This window comes from Neoarius graeffei, chromosome 18, assembly GCF_027579695.1.
Source record: "Neoarius graeffei isolate fNeoGra1 chromosome 18, fNeoGra1.pri, whole genome shotgun sequence".
Taxonomy (NCBI): domain Eukaryota; kingdom Metazoa; phylum Chordata; class Actinopteri; order Siluriformes; family Ariidae; genus Neoarius; species Neoarius graeffei.
In genome coordinates this window covers 26,217,016-26,235,113 of record NC_083586.1, presented here as the reverse complement: position 1 = coordinate 26,235,113, position 18,098 = coordinate 26,217,016, and the positions used below count along the sequence as shown (strand labels likewise).

Genomic DNA, 18,098 nt, shown 5'->3' with positions numbered 1-18,098 from the left:
GTGTATATACACTACCGTTCAAAAGTTTGGGGTCACCCAGACAATTTTGTGTTTTCCATGAAAAGTCACACTTTTATTTCCCACCATAAGTTGTAAAATGAATAGAAAATATAGTCAAGACATTTTTCTGGCCATTTTGAGCATTTAATCGACCCCACAAATGTGATGCTCCAGAAACTCAATCTGCTCAAAGGAAGGTCAGCTTTATAGCTTCTCTAAAGAGCTCAACTGTTTTCAGCTGCGCTAACATGATTGTACAAGGGTTTTCTAATCATCCATTAGCCTTCTGAGGCAATGAGCAAACACATTGTACCATTAGAACACTGGAGTGATAGTTGCTGGAAATGGGCCTCTATACACCTATGTAGATATTGCACCAAAAACCAGCCATTTGCAGCTAGAATAGTCATTTACCACATTAGCAATGTATAGAGTGGATTTCTGATTAGTTTAAAGTGATCTTCATTGAAAAGAACAGTGCTTTTCTTTCAAAAATAAGGAAATTTCAAAGTGACCCCAAACTTTTGAACGGTAGTGTGTATATATCAGTGGCGGCTGGTAGTCTTTCAAACAGGGGAGGCTGGTCGGTTACGATATTTCCAGATTTTAAAAGAAAAAAGAAAAAACACATTAATTTTGCCCATACTCTTGCCTCTGATCTGGCTGATTGTTGGCAGGGTCACAAACTGTGAAATAACAGGTTCTTTTGGCCCATTAGCCTACTGTCCAATATACATGCTTGTGGTGTTGGGGGGGTATATTTTAACATTTTATATTTTAAAATTGTGGCATGTTGTTTAAAAATTGATCATTATTGAAAGCAGCTCTTTGTCAGGAACCTCAGCAGTAACAGCAGAGTGTTCTGGAATAGGCACAAGCACTGACCTTGGGGAGCCAAACATAGAGCTGGGTGCCACACATTTCATTCAATGACACTTTCCCTATATTTTACTTATTTTGACTGAGAAATGTTTTATTGACAATTTTGATAACCCTTCACTTTTAATCCAGGTCTGTAGTGTGAAATGTTCTCGGCTGTGTTTTTGTTGAAAAATGTTTTCCAAATTGTAGCTGTGTTTAATTCATATCAAGAAAAATATATATTCCAATATAATATACTCAGCATAAACATTTTAAATAGATTCTATATTTTTGGTCCATCCATGACATATTACTAAAGTAGCCTATTTACTGTTGTTGATGTGGGTCACTTGCTGTTAGCCAATTCACTTTCTCGTACCAGGAGAGCTGAAAGGAACAAGTATTATTCCCTACCTTTTTCACCAAGTCAATTTGAGGCGTTGGTCTACCCTGCTCTTTAATTTTAATTTTTTCCTCGAAAGGAAGACTGGCAAATGGCTTCGGCAAAATTAAATCAGCAATGCTTGGCATCCGTGCGCAGCTTTCTTGCTAGCTGACTAACCCCCTCAAGTTCAAGTTCAGTCACTCAAATAAACGAAATTTCTGGAACTAAGATAGCAAACTTGACAACACTATATTTACACTTTATTTACAATGAAAATATATACAAACTAAAAAAGCTGGTAGAAACCGTATGTAATGAATGAAATCGAAACATAAGCTGATCTCTTACAATACACCACAGCACTTGTGAATCCGCATGGGACTGAACTGAGATTCACCACTGCTTGTCTATAGTTGAAACGAGCTGTCAATCAAAGAAAATATCCGGCCGTTTTCACCAATCACCAGTCTCCTCGCGGAAACTGCCATGTCCCTCCCATGTGAGGCTGGGAGTCCGTGGGCGGGCGTTTTCGCAGTATTTGTCCAATAACCGTCTTGCATTTTGAGATTGAAAAGCGCATAGCTCCCAAATGCCATTGAAGTCCACTGAGGCTGGGAGTCCGTGGGCGGGTGTTTTCGCAGTATTTGTCCAATAATCGTCTTGCATTTTGATATTGAAAAGCGCAGAGCTCCCAAATGCCATTGAAGTCCACTGACGCTGGGCTGCATCGCGTTGTCACGAGGGGGAGAAACTCGCGCACACATTAGGCGAACTGGGGAAAGTTATAACGGAATGATTTCGCACTGTAGTTGGGTTGAGCACATATATTTCTATGATTCTGGATCTGAAATAGCAATGTTATAAGGTCGGCTATAACATAAGCCTAGCGCAATTCATCCTACACGATGTTCATCATTTTTAGAGGAGGCTGAGCCTCCTTCGTTGTCTTAGAGCAATCGCCCGTGGTGTATATATATAGGGGCAGCACTGTCACCTCACAGCAAGAAGGTCCTGGGTTCGAGCCAAGCGGCTGACGAGGGCCTTTCTGTGTGGAGTTTGCATGTTCTCCCCATAGGTTTCCTCCAGGTGCTCCGGTTTCCCCCACAGTCCAAAGACATGCAAGTTAGGCTAACTGGTGACTTTAAATTGACCGTAGGTGTGAATGGTTGTTTGTCTGTATGTGTTAGCCCTTCGATGACCTGGCAACTTATCCAGGGTGTACCCTGTATAGTCAGCTAGGATAGGCTCCAGCTTGCCTGCGACCCTGCACAGGATAAGCGGCTACAGATGATGGATATATATATATATATATATAAAATGTGTGTGTGTGTCGCCACAGGATTTTTATACCAGATGCTCTGTTTACAGAATGCGTAGAAATGGTGTTGAAAAGTGTGTCATATTTTGCACCGTTTTCACTCACTGAGCCAATAACTATCAACGAATAATCACCCCAATAGCACCCCTACAGGATACATTTACCACTTTTAAGATCATCCATGACTGAGACAAATATAGATCTTCCTTCTGCCATAAAATCGGCGAATTACATTTTGATTTGTAGTGAAAATGCATCAATCATGCGAGCGCAGTTTTTGCGCAACATTCGCTTGATGGCGCTAACAGTTCACCACGTGCTTTCTTGACCTTCCGAGTAACATTTTGTAGTCTGTTGCTCAACAAATCTGGAAAATTCGCCAATAATCTACAGTCGAGATTGTCTCCTGATGGATTCACAAGGTTCTGTATCATCTGCAGTCAGTGCCTGGAAAATGGACCATTTTGGGTTGCGTGCATATGATTTCACATCAGATTTATAGTAACTTCCCTTGGTCCAATTTCACTTTGGTTTGTATTTCCTGGATATGAAGGCTTGGTAGTGTAATGCAGCAGGTATAACTCAAAATCCATAATCTGAGCATCTGGTATGAAAATCTGGTGGACACACACACACAGTCTAAATAAAGTATGTGTAAATTTTAAAAGGATAAACCAGAGATTAGCTGGATATACATTAGTTTGATGGTGAAAAGTGCATATAAAAACATATAATGACAAAAGCTTAATGAAAAATAATAAATAACAGCATTTATAATCAGTTTATATCATCAGTTATTACAATGTTCATTCTCAGACATACCATTTTATAGTTTATAAAAGTGGATAAAAGGCCCTGGGAAAGGCCTCCAAGCAGACTTTGATTACTTAATGTAATATAAACTAAACAAACACCTACTTGGAACTGCTGCAGCTTGGTCATGTGCTCCTGCAATTTTTGTACGTTTTCTCTTAGTTGTTCACACATATGTCTCCAACAGGCCATCATACTGTCCATCTCGAAGTGATACCTTTGAGATATCTCAGGGGGAGCTTTCTGGTACACCTGTTCAGCCATCTTATTAAGATTGTCCATTTTACTCTGGTGCTCTTGTTGTTCTGCTTGAATTGCCTGAGAAAATACCATTGTTAAATTAATGTACTGGTTGTTTCAAGGCATTCATGACTTACTCAAATCATACTCATTAAAAAAAAACTAGCAAACTCATCCAGCCATGTAAGTACAGTATCTGCTTACAGCTTCCCCTTCCTTCTAAGTAATGGACCATGCGGGGTACATTTTAGACAGTGTTTTACTGCTCCAACTTGCCAAGAACAATACAGAGGTCATCCCCATTATAAGACCAAATGTTTCCCACCTTTCCATTTAGAAAGCAATTGCAAGCATCCAAATTGTAATAAGCTTTTATAATCTCTCTTTCACAAAACACACCATCAACAAGGTGCACATCATCACTTCAGGTCAATATTTAAATTCTGTGGAATTAACTGCTTTCTCAAATTCTTGTTCAAGGCTCATGTCATGATGATCAAATATTTATTAGTAAAAATTTTTGATTAGTAATTCATCTTATTTGCTTTTGAGAAGACCCCCAAATATATGACCTAATCATTCTGACAGCTTTGTATTTAAAACAGCACTAGTGGAAATGCATTTGGAATGGACATGCATAGTAATTGTTATTGTTCACATCAATGAACTTCTTTATATATTACATGAAGAATAATGGTGACCTTAATTAATATAATGAAAAATAAAATCTTTGGGTATCACACAGGGTATCAGGAATTTGATTCATAAAATCCATTTTTATTAGTCTGGTAACTACAGGAAAAAAATTATGCAAGTGAGGAGGTGGCTCTTTGGTACAAAACAACACTTGATTGTTAGGATGCTTTATTTTAATAAAAGATGATAAATGCTTGATTTATAACAAGCAACCTTGAAATAAATATTTTATTATTATTAATAATAATAATAATAATAATAATAATAATAATAATAATAATAATAATAATAATCGTGGTGATAATCCAGCACTACCAAAAACATGACAATGCATAGACTATCAGCCTGCTGTAAAAGATGCCCAGCCCATCTAACACAGGAACAATCAAAAAGTTGGTGGCACTATTTGACAAAGGTTGGATTAATATTCATGTTCAATGCAGTTGGCAGAGTGTACAGTGGTGCTTGAAAGTTTGTGAACCCTTTAGAATTTTCTAAATTTCTGCATAAATATGACCTAAAACATCAACAGATTTTCATACAAGTCCGAAAAGTAGATAAAGAGAACCCAGTTAAACAAATGAGACAAAAAATGTTATACTTGGTCAATTATTTATTGAAGAAAATGATCCAATATTACATATCTGTGAATGGCAAAAGTATGTGAACCTCGAGGATTAGCAGTTAATTTAAAGGTAAAATTAGAGTCAGGTGTTTTCAATCATTGGGATGACAATCAGGTGTGGGTGGACATCCTGTTTTATTTAAAGAACAGAGATCTATCAAAGTCTGATCTTCACAACATGTTTGTGGAAGTGTATCATGGCACAAACAAAGGAGATTTCTGAGGACCTCAGAAAAAGTGTTGTTGATGCTCATCAGGCTGGAAAAGGTTACAAAACCATCTCTAAAGAGTTTGGACTCCACCAATCCACAGTCAGACAGATTGTGTACAAATGGAGGAAATTCAAAACCATTGTTACCCTCCCCAGGAGTGGTCAACCAACAAAGATCACTCCAAGAGCAAGGCATGTAATAGTCAGCGAGGTCACAAAAGACCCCAGGGTAACTTTTAAGCAACTGAAGGCCTCTCTCACATTGGCTAATGTTAATGTTCATGAGTCCACCATTAGGAGAACGCTGAACAACAATGGTGTGCATGGCAGGGTTGCAAGGGGAAAGCCACTGCTCTCCAAAAAGAACATTGCTGCTCATCTGCGGTTTGCTAAAGATCACATGGACAAGCCAGAAGGCTATTGAAAAATGTTTTGTGGATGGATGAGACCAAAATAGAACTTTTTGGTTTAAATGAGAAGTGTTATGTTTGGAGAAAGGAAAACACTGCATTCCAGCATAAGAACCTTATCCCATCTGTGAAACATGGTGGTAGTAGTATCATGGTTTGGGCCTGTTTTGCTGCATCTGGGCCAGGATGGCTTGCCATCATTGATGGAACCATGAATTGTGAATTATACCAGCGAATTCTAAAGGAAAATGTCAGGACATCTGTCCATGAACTGAATCTCAAGAGAAGGTGGGTCATGCAACAAGACAAGGACCCTAAGCACACAAGTGGTTCTACAACCCCGATTCCAAAAAAGTTGGGACAAAGTACAAATTGTAAATAAAAATGGAATGCAATGATGTGGAAGTTTCAAAATTCCATATTTTATTCAGAATAGAACATAGATGACATATCAAATGTTTAAACTAAGAAAATTTATCATAAATGTATCATTTATTTGTGGAAATTCATGGGGGATATAAAAGAGGTGCACAGACACAAACACTGAGGCTACGTTTACATTACGTCGAATCAGCGGATCATCAGATTAACGTTCTTAAAACGATTCGCGTTTACACTAAAACCGTTAGCCGTGCACACAGCAACACCAATACGCGGATACGCTCGGCTCCGCGGGCATCCTGCGCTCCAAATCACTCCGCCCTGAACAGCGAGTGCCCTCTGGAGGGTGCGCACTCCGGCCCTGCGCAGCTCACAGAGCGCGCGAGTGAAGTGAACAAGCCACGATTCGGGACTGAGCCGCTGTGTGTGAGATCCCAGCGCATATCACTTATTACTTGCAAGTGGAAGGATGGCAAGCCTAAAGACAATCATAACTACACAATGGGCAGTATTTGCATCAGTATTTGCAGTATTTTCATACTTTTATACTCTTTAATGAAAGGTGATACAAGGCGGAAGTCTGCGCCGTTTTTCAGCAGTCGCGTCACATGACCAACGCCAGCGAATCAGGAAGGTGGATGTCACAGTGACGTTGTCCAATGAGACGCCAGCTAGAGCTCGGCACAGTGTATTCGCGTATTCTCAATGTTTACACAGCACCGGAGCTGATACGATCTAGATTGAATACGTGGACGCTGGCGGATTCCCGTTTCCCCGCTTTTTCAGGGGGGTTAATGTAAACGGACAATGCATCCGCGAAGAAAACGAGACAGATACGGTCTAGTGTAAACGTAGCCTGAGACACTGGCTCAATGTCTGCAGTCCACCCAGTCTCTCTAATAGTGACGTGCTTACACCACCATTGACTGACAAAGAAAAACCCCTCCCCCTTGAGATTTCCCTGTGATGTTAACATCCCTGTCAAGCCTCACCGGTGCACCAAAACTACTGAGAGTTGGTTGATTGATTTTATTTAGTAAATTCAATGTAAATACATACAAACAATTGTACAACCCCAATTCCAAAAAAGTTGGGACAAAGTACAAATTGTAAATAAAAACGGAATGCAATGATTTGGAAGTTTCAAAATTCCATATTTTATTCAGAATAGAACATAGATGACACATCAAATGTTTAAACTGAGAAAATGTATCATTTAAAGAGAAAAATTAGGTGATTTTAAATTTCATGACAACAACACATCTCAAAAAAGTTGGGACAAGGCCATGTTTACCACTGTGAGACATCCCCTTTTCTCTTTACAACAGTCTGTAAACGTCTGGGGACTGAGGAGACAAGTTGCTCAAGTTTAGGGATAGGAATGTTAACCCATTCTTGTCTAATGTAGGATTCTAGTTGCTCAACTGTCTTAGGGCTTTTTTGTCGTATCTTCTGTTTTATGATGCACCAAATGTTTTCTATGGGTGAAAGATCTGGACTGCAGGCTGGCCAGTTCAGTACCCAGACCCTTCTTCTACGCAACCATGATGCTGTAATTGACGCAGTATGTGGTTTGGCATTGTCATGTTGGAAAATGCAAGGTCTTCCCTGAAAGAGACGTTGTCTGGATGGGAGCATATGTTGCTCTAGAACCTGGATATACCTTGATGGTGTCTTTCCAGATGTGTAAGCTGCCCATGCCACACGCACTAATGCAACCCCATACCATCAGAGATGCAGGCTTCTGAACTGAGTGCTGATGATAACTTGGGTCGTCATTGTGGGTGGTAAAAGAGAGCAACTGGACTTGCTTGAAGATTCTTGAAGACGTTTCACCTCTCATCCGAAAGGCTTCTTCAGTTCTGTCTGACTGGTAGGGAGCATCAGGTATTTATCCTCTCATGGATGAAAAGCGATAGAGGGAAAACAGAAGGAGCAGAATCACATCAAGAAAGCACTTCAGAACTGCGGGTATCCCAACTGGTCTTTCCTCAAGAGCAGAAAAAGGAACAGAACGGACAAGGAGGATAACAGGAACAAACACAAGAACATTGTCATTCCCTACATTTCTGGTCTATCTGAGAAACTCAGGAGGATCTTCTACAAACACAACATTCTGGTACATTTCAGACCCAGTAACACTCTGAAGCAGAAACTGGTCCACCCTAAGGACAGAATACCTAGACACAAACAGGACAACGTAGTGTATGCCATTCAGTGCAGTGAGGAATGCATGGACTCATATATTAGGGAGACAAAACAACCGCTTCACAGGCGCATGGCTCAACACAGGAGAGCCAGTTCCTCAAGCCAGGACTCTGTTGTCTACCTTCATCTTAACAACAAAGGACACTCATTTCAGGATTGCAACGTATGCATTTTAGCCAGAGAGGATCATTGGTATAAGTGAGGAGTTAAAGAAGCCATTTTTGTCAACCTGGAATGGCCATCACTGAACAGAGGTGGGGATCTAAGACATCATTTATCAGCCACCTACAATGCAGCCCTTGGCACACTTCCCAGACAACTGAATGCACACCAAAACCCAGCTGTTTTCAGTGACTCACAGGAGGACAGAGAGAATCAGCATTCCACTGATCATCCTAACGGGCAATCGATCATCCTAACGACTCTCGAGGCCGTTCACAAAAAGCCCCCAGTGAGTCATCCTGTTGGTGTGGGTCAATGACACCTTAGATGAGCTTTTCATCCATAAGAGGATAAATACCTGATGCTCCCTACCAGTCAGACAGAACTGAAGAAGCCTTTCGGATGAGAGGTGAAACATCTTCAAGAATCTTCAAGCAAGTCCAGTTGCTCTCTTTTACCACCCACAGTTTACCATGACCTGGATGACTGAGAATCTTCACAGACTTGGGTCGTCATTCTCCTCTTTAGTCCGAATGACACGGTGTCCCTGATTTCCATAAAGAACTTCAAATTTTGATTCGTCTGACCACAGAACAGTTTTCCACTTTGCCACAGTCTATTTTAAATGAGCCTTGGCCCAGAGAAGACATCTGCGCTTCTGGATCATGTTTAGATACGGCTTCTTCTTTGAACTATAGAGTTTTAGCTGGCAACGGCGGAAGGCACAGTGAATTGTGTTCACAGATAATGTTCTCTGGAAATATTCCTGAGCCCATTTTGTGATTTCCAATACAGAAGCATGCCTGTATGTGATGCAGTGCTGTCTAAGGGCCCGAAGATCACGGGCACCCAGTATTGGTTTTCCGGCCTTGACCCTTACGCACAGAGATTCTTCCAGATTCTCTGAATCTTTTGATGATATTATGCACTGTAGATGATGATATGTTCAAACTCTTTGCAATTTTACACTGTTGAACTCCTTTCTGATATTGCTTCACTATTTGTCAGCGCAGAATTAGGGGGATTGGTGATCCTCTTCCCATCTTTACTTCTGAGAGCCACTGCCACTCCAAGATGCTCTTTTTATACCCAGTCATGTTAATGACCTATTGCCAGTTGACCTAATGAGTTGCAATTTGGTCCTCCAGCTGTTCCTTTTTTGTACCTTTAACTTTTCCAGCCTCTTATTGCCCCTGTCCCAACTTTTTTGAGATGTGTTGCTGTCATGAAATTTCAAATGGGCCAATATTTGGTATGAAATTTCAAAATGTCTCACTTTCAACATTTGATATGTTGTCTATATTCTATTGTGAATAAAATATCAGTTTTTGAGATTTGTAAGTTATTGCATTCCGTTTTTATTTACAATTTGTACTTTGTCCCAACTTTTTTGGAATCGGGGTTGTACCAAAGAATGGTTAAAGAAGAATAAAGTTAATGTTTAGGAATGGCCAAGTCAAAGTCCTGACCTTAATCCAATCAAAATGTTGTGGAAGGACCTGAAGCAAGCAGTTCATGTGAGGAAACCCACCAACATCCCAGAGTTGAAGCTGTTCTGTATGGAGGAATGGGCTAAAATTCCTCCAAGCTGGTGTGCAGGACTGATCAACAGTTATTGGAAACGTTTAGTTGCAGTTACTGTTGCACAAGGGGGTCACACCAGATACTGAAAGCAAAGGTTCACATACTTTTGCCACTCACAGATATGTAATATTGGATCATTTTCCTCAATAAATAAATGACAAAGCATAATATTTTTGTCTCATTTGTTTAACTGGGCTCTCCTTATCTACTTTTAGGACTTGTGTGGGAAGGTCATTCCACCAGTGGGGAACCAGGACAGACAGCAGTCTTGAGCAGGCTGGGCAGGAGTGGAGAGGAGGAGGGGCCAGGTGACCAGTAGTAGTGGAGCACAGGGATCTGGCTGGTGTGTAGAGGCAGAACAGACTCTGGAGGTATGCTGGCCCTAACCCCTCGAGAGCCTGTTAAGCTAGCACCAACATCTTAAATTTGATGCGAGCTGTGATAGGTAGCCAGTGAAGGGCAGCGAACAGAGGGGTAACAGGAGGAATGAGGGAGGTTGTAGACCAGGCGAGCTGCATCATTCTGGATGAGCTGCAGGGGTCTGATGGCAGAAGCTGGAAGGCCAGCAAGGAGGGAGTTGCAGTTGTCCAAGTGGGAGAGGATTAGCGCTTGGACCAGGAGCTGAGAAGGGTAGGTGGTGAGAAAAGGGCAGCTCCTTAGGATGTTGCAGAGGAGGACTCTACATGTCTGGGTCACTGCAGCGATGCTCACTGAAGAGGAGAGTTTGTCGTCTAACATGACCCCTTGTGTGTTTAAGAAGATAAAATTGCTGAAAAGCAAAAGTGAGTGAAAATAAAATGCAAACATGCCTTCCGTCTTCTCATTCCCCACAAACTATTACAGTGCTAAAGCCCATCCATCCATCCATCCATCCATCCATCCATCCATCCATCCATCCATCCATCCATCCATCTTCTACCGCTAATCCAGATCCGGGTTGTGGGGGTAGCAGCCTAAGCAGAGCAGCCCAGACTTCGCTCTCCCCGGCCACCTCCACCAGCTCTTCCGGGGGAATACCGAGGTGTTCCCAGGCCAGCCGAGAGATGTAATCTCTCCAGTGTGTCCTGGGTCTGCCCCGGGGTCTCCTCCCAGTGGGGCATGCCCAGAAAACCTCCCTTGGGAGGCATTCAGGGGGCATCCTAACAAGGTGCCCAAACCACCTCAAATGACTCCTTGAATCGCCACCTTAACATGGTGGAGGGGTTTGAGTGCCTCAGGGATTCTAGGAGCTATATTGTCGGGGCAATTGCCCTGGTAGGATCTCCCAAGGCAAACAGGTCCTAGATGAGAAGTCAGACAAAGAGCAGTTCAAAATGACCCTTATGAAAGAAAAAACAGGTATCCAAGTACCCTTGCCCGGACCAGGGATACTGGGGCCCCACCCTGGAACCAGGCCTGGGGGAGGGGCTCATTGGCGAATGCCTGGTGGCCAGGCCTATGTCCATGGGGCCAGGCCCAGCCTGAATGAGCAACACGGAAGCACCCTCCTGTGGATCCACCACCAGTAGGAAGTGCCATAAGGGTCCGGTGCACTGTGGATCGGGTGGTAGCCAAAGGCGGAGGCCCTGGCGTACTGATCCCCAGCTGACAAAATTGGCTTTTGGGACAGTGTTAAGGCTGCAAACTATATTTCAAGTTGGTGTCATGGATGGCCATGTCAGTGTGGTGCCCCTATGTGTTGTGGCCATTTTATTGCAGTCAAGGCTTTATCACCTGGACCAGGCACACTTGATTATGGAGGGACAACATACACTTAAAAAAGGATTTACAATACAGAAATGTCCAACTTCTGATGGCTCTGTGATACCTACTGAGATTGTGGGAAGAGAAGCCTCCATCACAAAGAAAGCAAAAATGAGGTTCTTTTTTCTGAGGCAGCTGAAGAAATTCAACCCTCAGGAGGCTCTAATAATCCAATTCAACACTAGGATCATTATGTCCATGAACATCTCATCAATAAATGTATGTTTTGGCTCCCCCACTTTTGTATCATCAATACAAAAATGCACATGACTGTACCATTGCACAACTTAGAATATGACACCTTTTGCTTGAACTCACCCATTTTTCAAATGATCAAAAATATTGGAACATGCGAACAAGGAGTTTCTTGTTGCCCAGATGTTACCTGTTAAATAGCTCTGAATATCAACTCTTGGTCAAAGCCCTGGGTTTTGTATGTGCAGACTGCATTTGTTGTTTAAAAATGATAAACCAACATGAAGACCAGAGAGCTGTCTATGTGAGAAAAGGTGGAAACCACCCTTCAATAAGACCTGGAAGGCCACATTGGAATTTGCAAAGAAATACAGGGATGAGCCACAAAAATTCTGGAACCAAAGTAATGGAAAGGCCAAAGTGTGGAGAAAGAAAGGATCTGCTCATGACTCAAAAACGTACAAACTCATTAGTCAAACATGGTGGACAGTGTCCTGGCTTGGGCTTGCATGGCTGCTTCTGGAAAGGGCTTATTACTGTTCCCAAAATGGGTCCACACATTTAGTGTAATGCTAGGTAAGACAAAATGACAGCAGTGTTAGGAGCTGGTCCTTCAAGATGGGAAGTATGAAATAGTTATGAACCAGTGTGTGCTTGCTATTTTCATTGTTAAATTCGGTGTGTGATCTGTATCCAAATTGATGTCCCCCCTTTTTTTTTTTACTTTTGGTGTGTGTCGGTTGTATATGTGTTGCTTTGTCCTTATGTGTTGGTAAATGCTGGTTAATGTTGTCTGGTGTGAGCATCTTGGCATTCACAAGTTACATGTAGTTATTATTTGTCATGCTCCGCCCCGGACATTATCCACTCCGGAGATCACGGATCTCCCATGCCAGCGCTGATCTGGATCCGGGATGGGAATTCCATCTCACCTGAACTCACTTCCTGGTTTTCACCACTGCATATTTAAAGGCCGTTCTCAGACTCTGACTTTGCCAGAACGTCTTGTCTTGCTACTCTAGCTGTTTCTGTGCCTCATTGCGGTTCATGTTTTTTCTCTCCAGCTTATTTTTCTTGTTCATAGTTTTTTGCACTAGCCCTTTTTCTTGTTCATGGTTTTTTGCTCTAGCATTTTTGTCCTTACCTGCCTCATGTTTTTGTCAAGTTTTTTCTCTTTTTACCCAGACTATTTTTGCCATTTGTGTTTTGTCCTGTTTATTTACCTTTTTGCCATGCCCTTTTTTCCCTGGATTAAATCACCTTATTTACTGGATTACTGTCTGTGTTCTGCTTTTGGATCCTTATCTCACCACACCTCCACCACCCCTAACAGTATGTTCTGGCCAAACATGGATCCAGCGGAACTCACCCGTCTGAGAATGGCCATCCAGCAGCAAGGGACTCTCCTCGGGGCCCATCAACAAGACCTCCAGCAGATCACCCAGAACCTCACCACCCTGTCCAACTCACTCAACCTCCTCAGCACACAGATGCAGCGCTATCAAGCCGTGCCTGCTCAGCCATCTCCTACTTCTGTTCCTGCCACTGTTTTTCTCCAGGAGCCAAGACTCCCAGCGCATCAGCCCTATGATGGAGAGCCAGGTACTTGCAGATCGTTCCTATCTCAATGCTCATTGATCATGGAGCTGCAACCTCTGACCTTCCCCACAGAATGCTCCCGGGTGGCATATATCACACTCCTCACCAGCAAGGCTAGGGAGTGGGGAACAGTGGTTTGGGACGCTGATGCTCCCTGTTGCTCCAGTTTCAAAGATTTCTCCGAGGAGATGGGGCGAACTTTAGACCGCTCTCTGTCCGGCCGGGAGGTGGCTAGGGAACTCTTGGAGCTGCAGCAGGGGTCCCGGTCTACCTCAGACTATGCCATCGAGTTCTGGACGTTGGCGTCGTCGTGCGGTTGGAACGAGAGCGCCCAGGTCGAAGCATTCCTGCATGGCTTGTCCAACGCCATTAAGGATGAACTGGTATCGCGGGAACTGCTGTCGGACCTCTCCAGTCTCATGGACCTCGCCAACCGTGTCGACGCCCGGTTCCAGAAACGGAGAAGACCCGCCCCAGCTTCACCTCCTCTCCACCTCCCACCTCGTCCATCGAACCCATGCAGGTGGACCGGGCATGGGTGTCAGTGGAGGAACGACAGCACCGGCAGAGCACAGGGGCCTGTTTCTACTGTGGTCAGCAAGGACACATCTGCCGAGCCTGCCCGCTAAAGGGAATGAGACCACCAGTGAATCGAGGGGCCCTGGTGGGCAACGCTCAGAACCAGCCCCCCCCCCCGCTGATCAACTGTTACTCCCTGTCATCATCCATGACAACCAGCATCACCATCTCCAGGCCCTCATCGACTCGGGGGTGGACAGGAACCTGATCTGCTCCGCCACCACCAAGCGTCTGGGAATCCCGCTACTCGCCCTCGACGTTCCTCTCACAGTCCTGACACTCAATGGCACTGGCTTGACCACCATCACCCACCTTACCGCCCTCCTCACCCTGAGGGTTTCTAGTAACCACTCAGAAACCATCCAATTCCATGTCATGAATGACCCCCACCTACCCATCATCCTAGGATTACCCTGGTTAACGCAGCACAAACCCCACCTGAACTGGACTGACAACACCATCCTAGGTTGGAGCCATTCCTGCCTAGCTTCCTGCCTGAACTCCACTCTGCCCCCACCAAACCACTGCAGCCTTCAGCCAGTGAGTTTCCCGACTTCTCTTACGTGCCTCCGGAATACGTGGACTTAATACTCGTCTTCAGCAAGACCCAAGCAGTGTCCCTCCCTCCTCACAGACCCTATGACTATGGAATCGACCTCCTGCCTGGGATGGCGCCACCCAAAGGGTGACTCTACTCTCTCCTGTCGAAAGGCAAGCCATGGAGAAGTACATCTCCGAGTCTCTGGCAGCTGGGATCATCTGCCCTTCCTCCTCCCCAGCAGGGGCAGGATTCTTCTTCATGGAGAAGGACAAGTCACTCCACCCCTGTATTGACTATCAAGGTCTCAATGCCATCACGGTCAAGAACTGCTACCCACTGCTGCTCATGACCACGGCCTTTGAACTATTCCAGGGAGCCAAGATATTTACTAAGTTGGACTTGTGCAATGTCTACCATCTCATCAGGATCAGGGAGGGGGATGAGTGGAAGACTGTCTTTAACACCACCACTGGTCACTATGAGTACCTCGTGGTCCCTTTCAGCCTGACCAATGTGCCCGCAGTCTTCCAGGCACTCGTCAATGACGTCCTAAGGGACTTTCTTAACATCTTCATTTTCATGTACCTGGATGACATCCTGATCATCTCTCACTCCCTGGAGGAACATCGGGGCCATGTCCAGCAGGTCCTCCAGTGCCTGCTAGAAAATAAGCTGTTCATCAAGGCAGAAAAGAGCAAATTCCACCAGAGCTCTCTCGTTTCTGGGGTTCATCATCTCCCTGGCTAGGATCCAGATGGACCCCCTCAAGCTTGAGGCAGTCGTTGACTGGCCCACCCCATCCTTGCAACAAGAGCTCCAGCATTTCCTGGGATTCACCAATTTCTACAGGTGCTTCATCCATGACTTCAGCACGGTGGCCGGACCTCTCACTGCATTGACCTCAATTAAGACCCCATTCAAGTGGGGGGAGGAAGCAGAGAAAGCCTTCTCCATGCGCAAGTTCACCACAGCACCCATTCTCACCATACCCGATCTGACCAAACAGTTCATCGTGGAGGTCGACGCTTCCGAGTCCAGGGTCGGAGCCATTCTCTCCCAGAAGGCCAACGATAACAAGGTCCACCCCTGCTCCTTCTCTCACTGGCTGTCCCCTGCTGAACAAAATTATGACATCAGCGACAGAGAGCTGTTGGCCATCAAGCTAGCCTTGGAGGTGTGGAGACACTGGCTTGAGGGGTCAGATCTCCCCTTCCTTGTCTGGACCAACAACAAAAACCTAGAATACCTCAAGTCCACCAAACGCCTTAACTCATGGCAAGCCCAATGGTCTCTCTTCTCCCAGTTCCGATTCATGCTCTCCTACTGCCCAGGCTCCAAGAACAGCAAACCCGACGCCCTGTCCAGGATATTCTCTGCCCACCAGGAGGAGTCCAGTATGCCCAAAACCATCCTTCCTCCATGCTGTTTGGTGGGGGCCACCCTACTTGAGGTGGAGACATTAGTGCAGAAGGCCCTGGAGCAGAACCCTGGAGAAGGTAACTCAAGCAACATACCACCTAACCTTCTGTTTGTTCTCTGTTCTGTGCAAACCCAGGTACTGCAGTGGGGTCATGGCTCCAAGTTGGTTTGTCATCAGGGAGCTGCTCGAACCCTGGCCCTCATCCAACAGTGCTTCTGGTGGCCATCCATCAAGGAAGATGTCCAGGAGTTTGTGACAGCCTGCGACACATGTGCCCAGAACAAGACTGCTGGCTTGCTAAGACCCCCCCCCCCGACTCCTCATCGACCCTGGTCTCACATCACCCTGGACTTTGTCACAGGACTCCCCAATTCAGGTGGCAACACATGTATCCTCATGGTTATTGACCGGTTCTCCAAGACAGTCCATTTCATCCCTCTGCCCAAGCTTCCCACAGCTAAAGAAACTGCCAAATTACTCATCCTTCACATTTTCCACCTACACGGACTCCCCACTGGCATTGTCTCCGACCGGGGTCCTCAGTTCACTGCGCAGCCTTCTGCAAACTCATTGGGGCCTCCTGTAGTCTCTCTTCATCCTCAAACCAATGGCCAGGCGGAACGGGTGAACCAAGATTTGGAGGTGGCACTCAGATGCATGGCGTCCAGGGATGCCGGTTCTTGGAGTAAGTACTTACCTTGGGTCGAGTACGCTCACAACACTCTCCCTTCATCTGCCACAGGTCTCTTGCCCTTCCAGTGCTCCCTAGGTTACCAACCACCACTCTTCCCCAACCAAGAGGAGGTGGTCACCGTACCCTCAGCCCAGACCTTCATACACCGCTGCAGGAGGACGTGGGCATTGGCCTGGAGAAGACTCATTCGCTCCGCCCTAGCATCTAAGAAACAGGCTGACAAATGCCGTTCTAAGGCACCCACCTACCGGGTGGGGCAGCGAGTCATGCTCTCCACGCACCATCTGCCACTCAGAACCATCTCCCATAAGCTGGCCCCCAGATATCTAGGACCCTTCCTCCTCAGCAAGGTAATTAATCCATGTTCCTTCAGACTGGCAATACCACTCACCATGCGTTGTATTCACCCCACTTTTCACATGCCACAGCTTAAACCTCTGGTCTCTAGTTCTTTTGGGACAATTACCATGATAACTTTAGGACTGCAGCTGTCATGAACAGTTTTGCACTTGAGTCTCCATCAACGAACAGTTGATAACATCAACAAAACGGACCTCATGTTAAAACTATAATAAATTTCCTGGTTACGCAATTATACTTAGTGACAATATAGGACACAGTTATAGAAGCAAGTTATTTATTATCATGCCATCTGTCATCACCCAAATGAGGATGGGTTACCTTTTGAATCTGGTTCCTCCAAAGGTTTCTTCCTCATGTTGTCTGAGAGAGTTTTTCCTTGCCACCATTGCCTCAGGCTTGCTCATTAGTGATAACTAAATTTATTCAGGATAAAGTTATAAATTCCTATGTTTAAAGTGTTTTTTTTTTCTGTAAAGCTGTTTTGCGGCAATGTCTACTTGTTATAAGCACTATACAGATAAATTGACAATATTTGAAGCTGGCTTGAAGAATACTGCCTTTTTGCTACCTCACCTTTGGCTAATTGTGTTGCAAAGAGTTGTATGCTCTGGCAATAAGCTCGCCTTGCATGTGTTGTTGGCCAGATATCTCAGGGGTGACCCTGTTGGTGAATCAAGGACTTTGGCCCAACATCATATCCTGTTTGTGGATCTGTCCATTGACCTTGCAGCCTTTAATGTGAGTAACCCAGCAGAGCATTTTTTGCTGTGCCTGGTGTGTGCTCTATGGTGCTATCTAGATATCCAAAGGTGAGAAAAAATGTTTACTTCCTACAGAGGTAAGCAGCTCTTTTGTCTAGGCAATGACACCATCACTCTACAAGGAGCATCTCCTTATTGTGATCCTTGTGTAGAGGGATACCACTCTACGGTAAGTAGTATGTACTGCTCCCTAGGCACAGGCATCATAAGACACTTTCTCTAGATCTGTATGGTTGACATCATTATGCAGTGCATCATATATAATAATGTTAGAAGATCTCAATGTGTGCACACAAAGGTGGTATCCAG

The 18,098-nt window shown here is 44.6% G+C and overlaps 1 protein-coding gene across 1 annotated transcript in view; it reads right to left on the bottom strand.

Moving 5' to 3' along the window:
• Positions 1-18,098, bottom strand: part of dmd (dystrophin) — a 509,910-nt gene that overhangs the window by 368,288 nt on the left and 123,524 nt on the right. Inside the window, exon 23 of the mRNA XM_060898614.1 lies at positions 3,483-3,695. Within this exon, the coding sequence (XP_060754597.1) occupies positions 3,483-3,695 (213 nt within the window). The remainder of the gene's footprint in view (positions 1-3,482; positions 3,696-18,098) is intronic.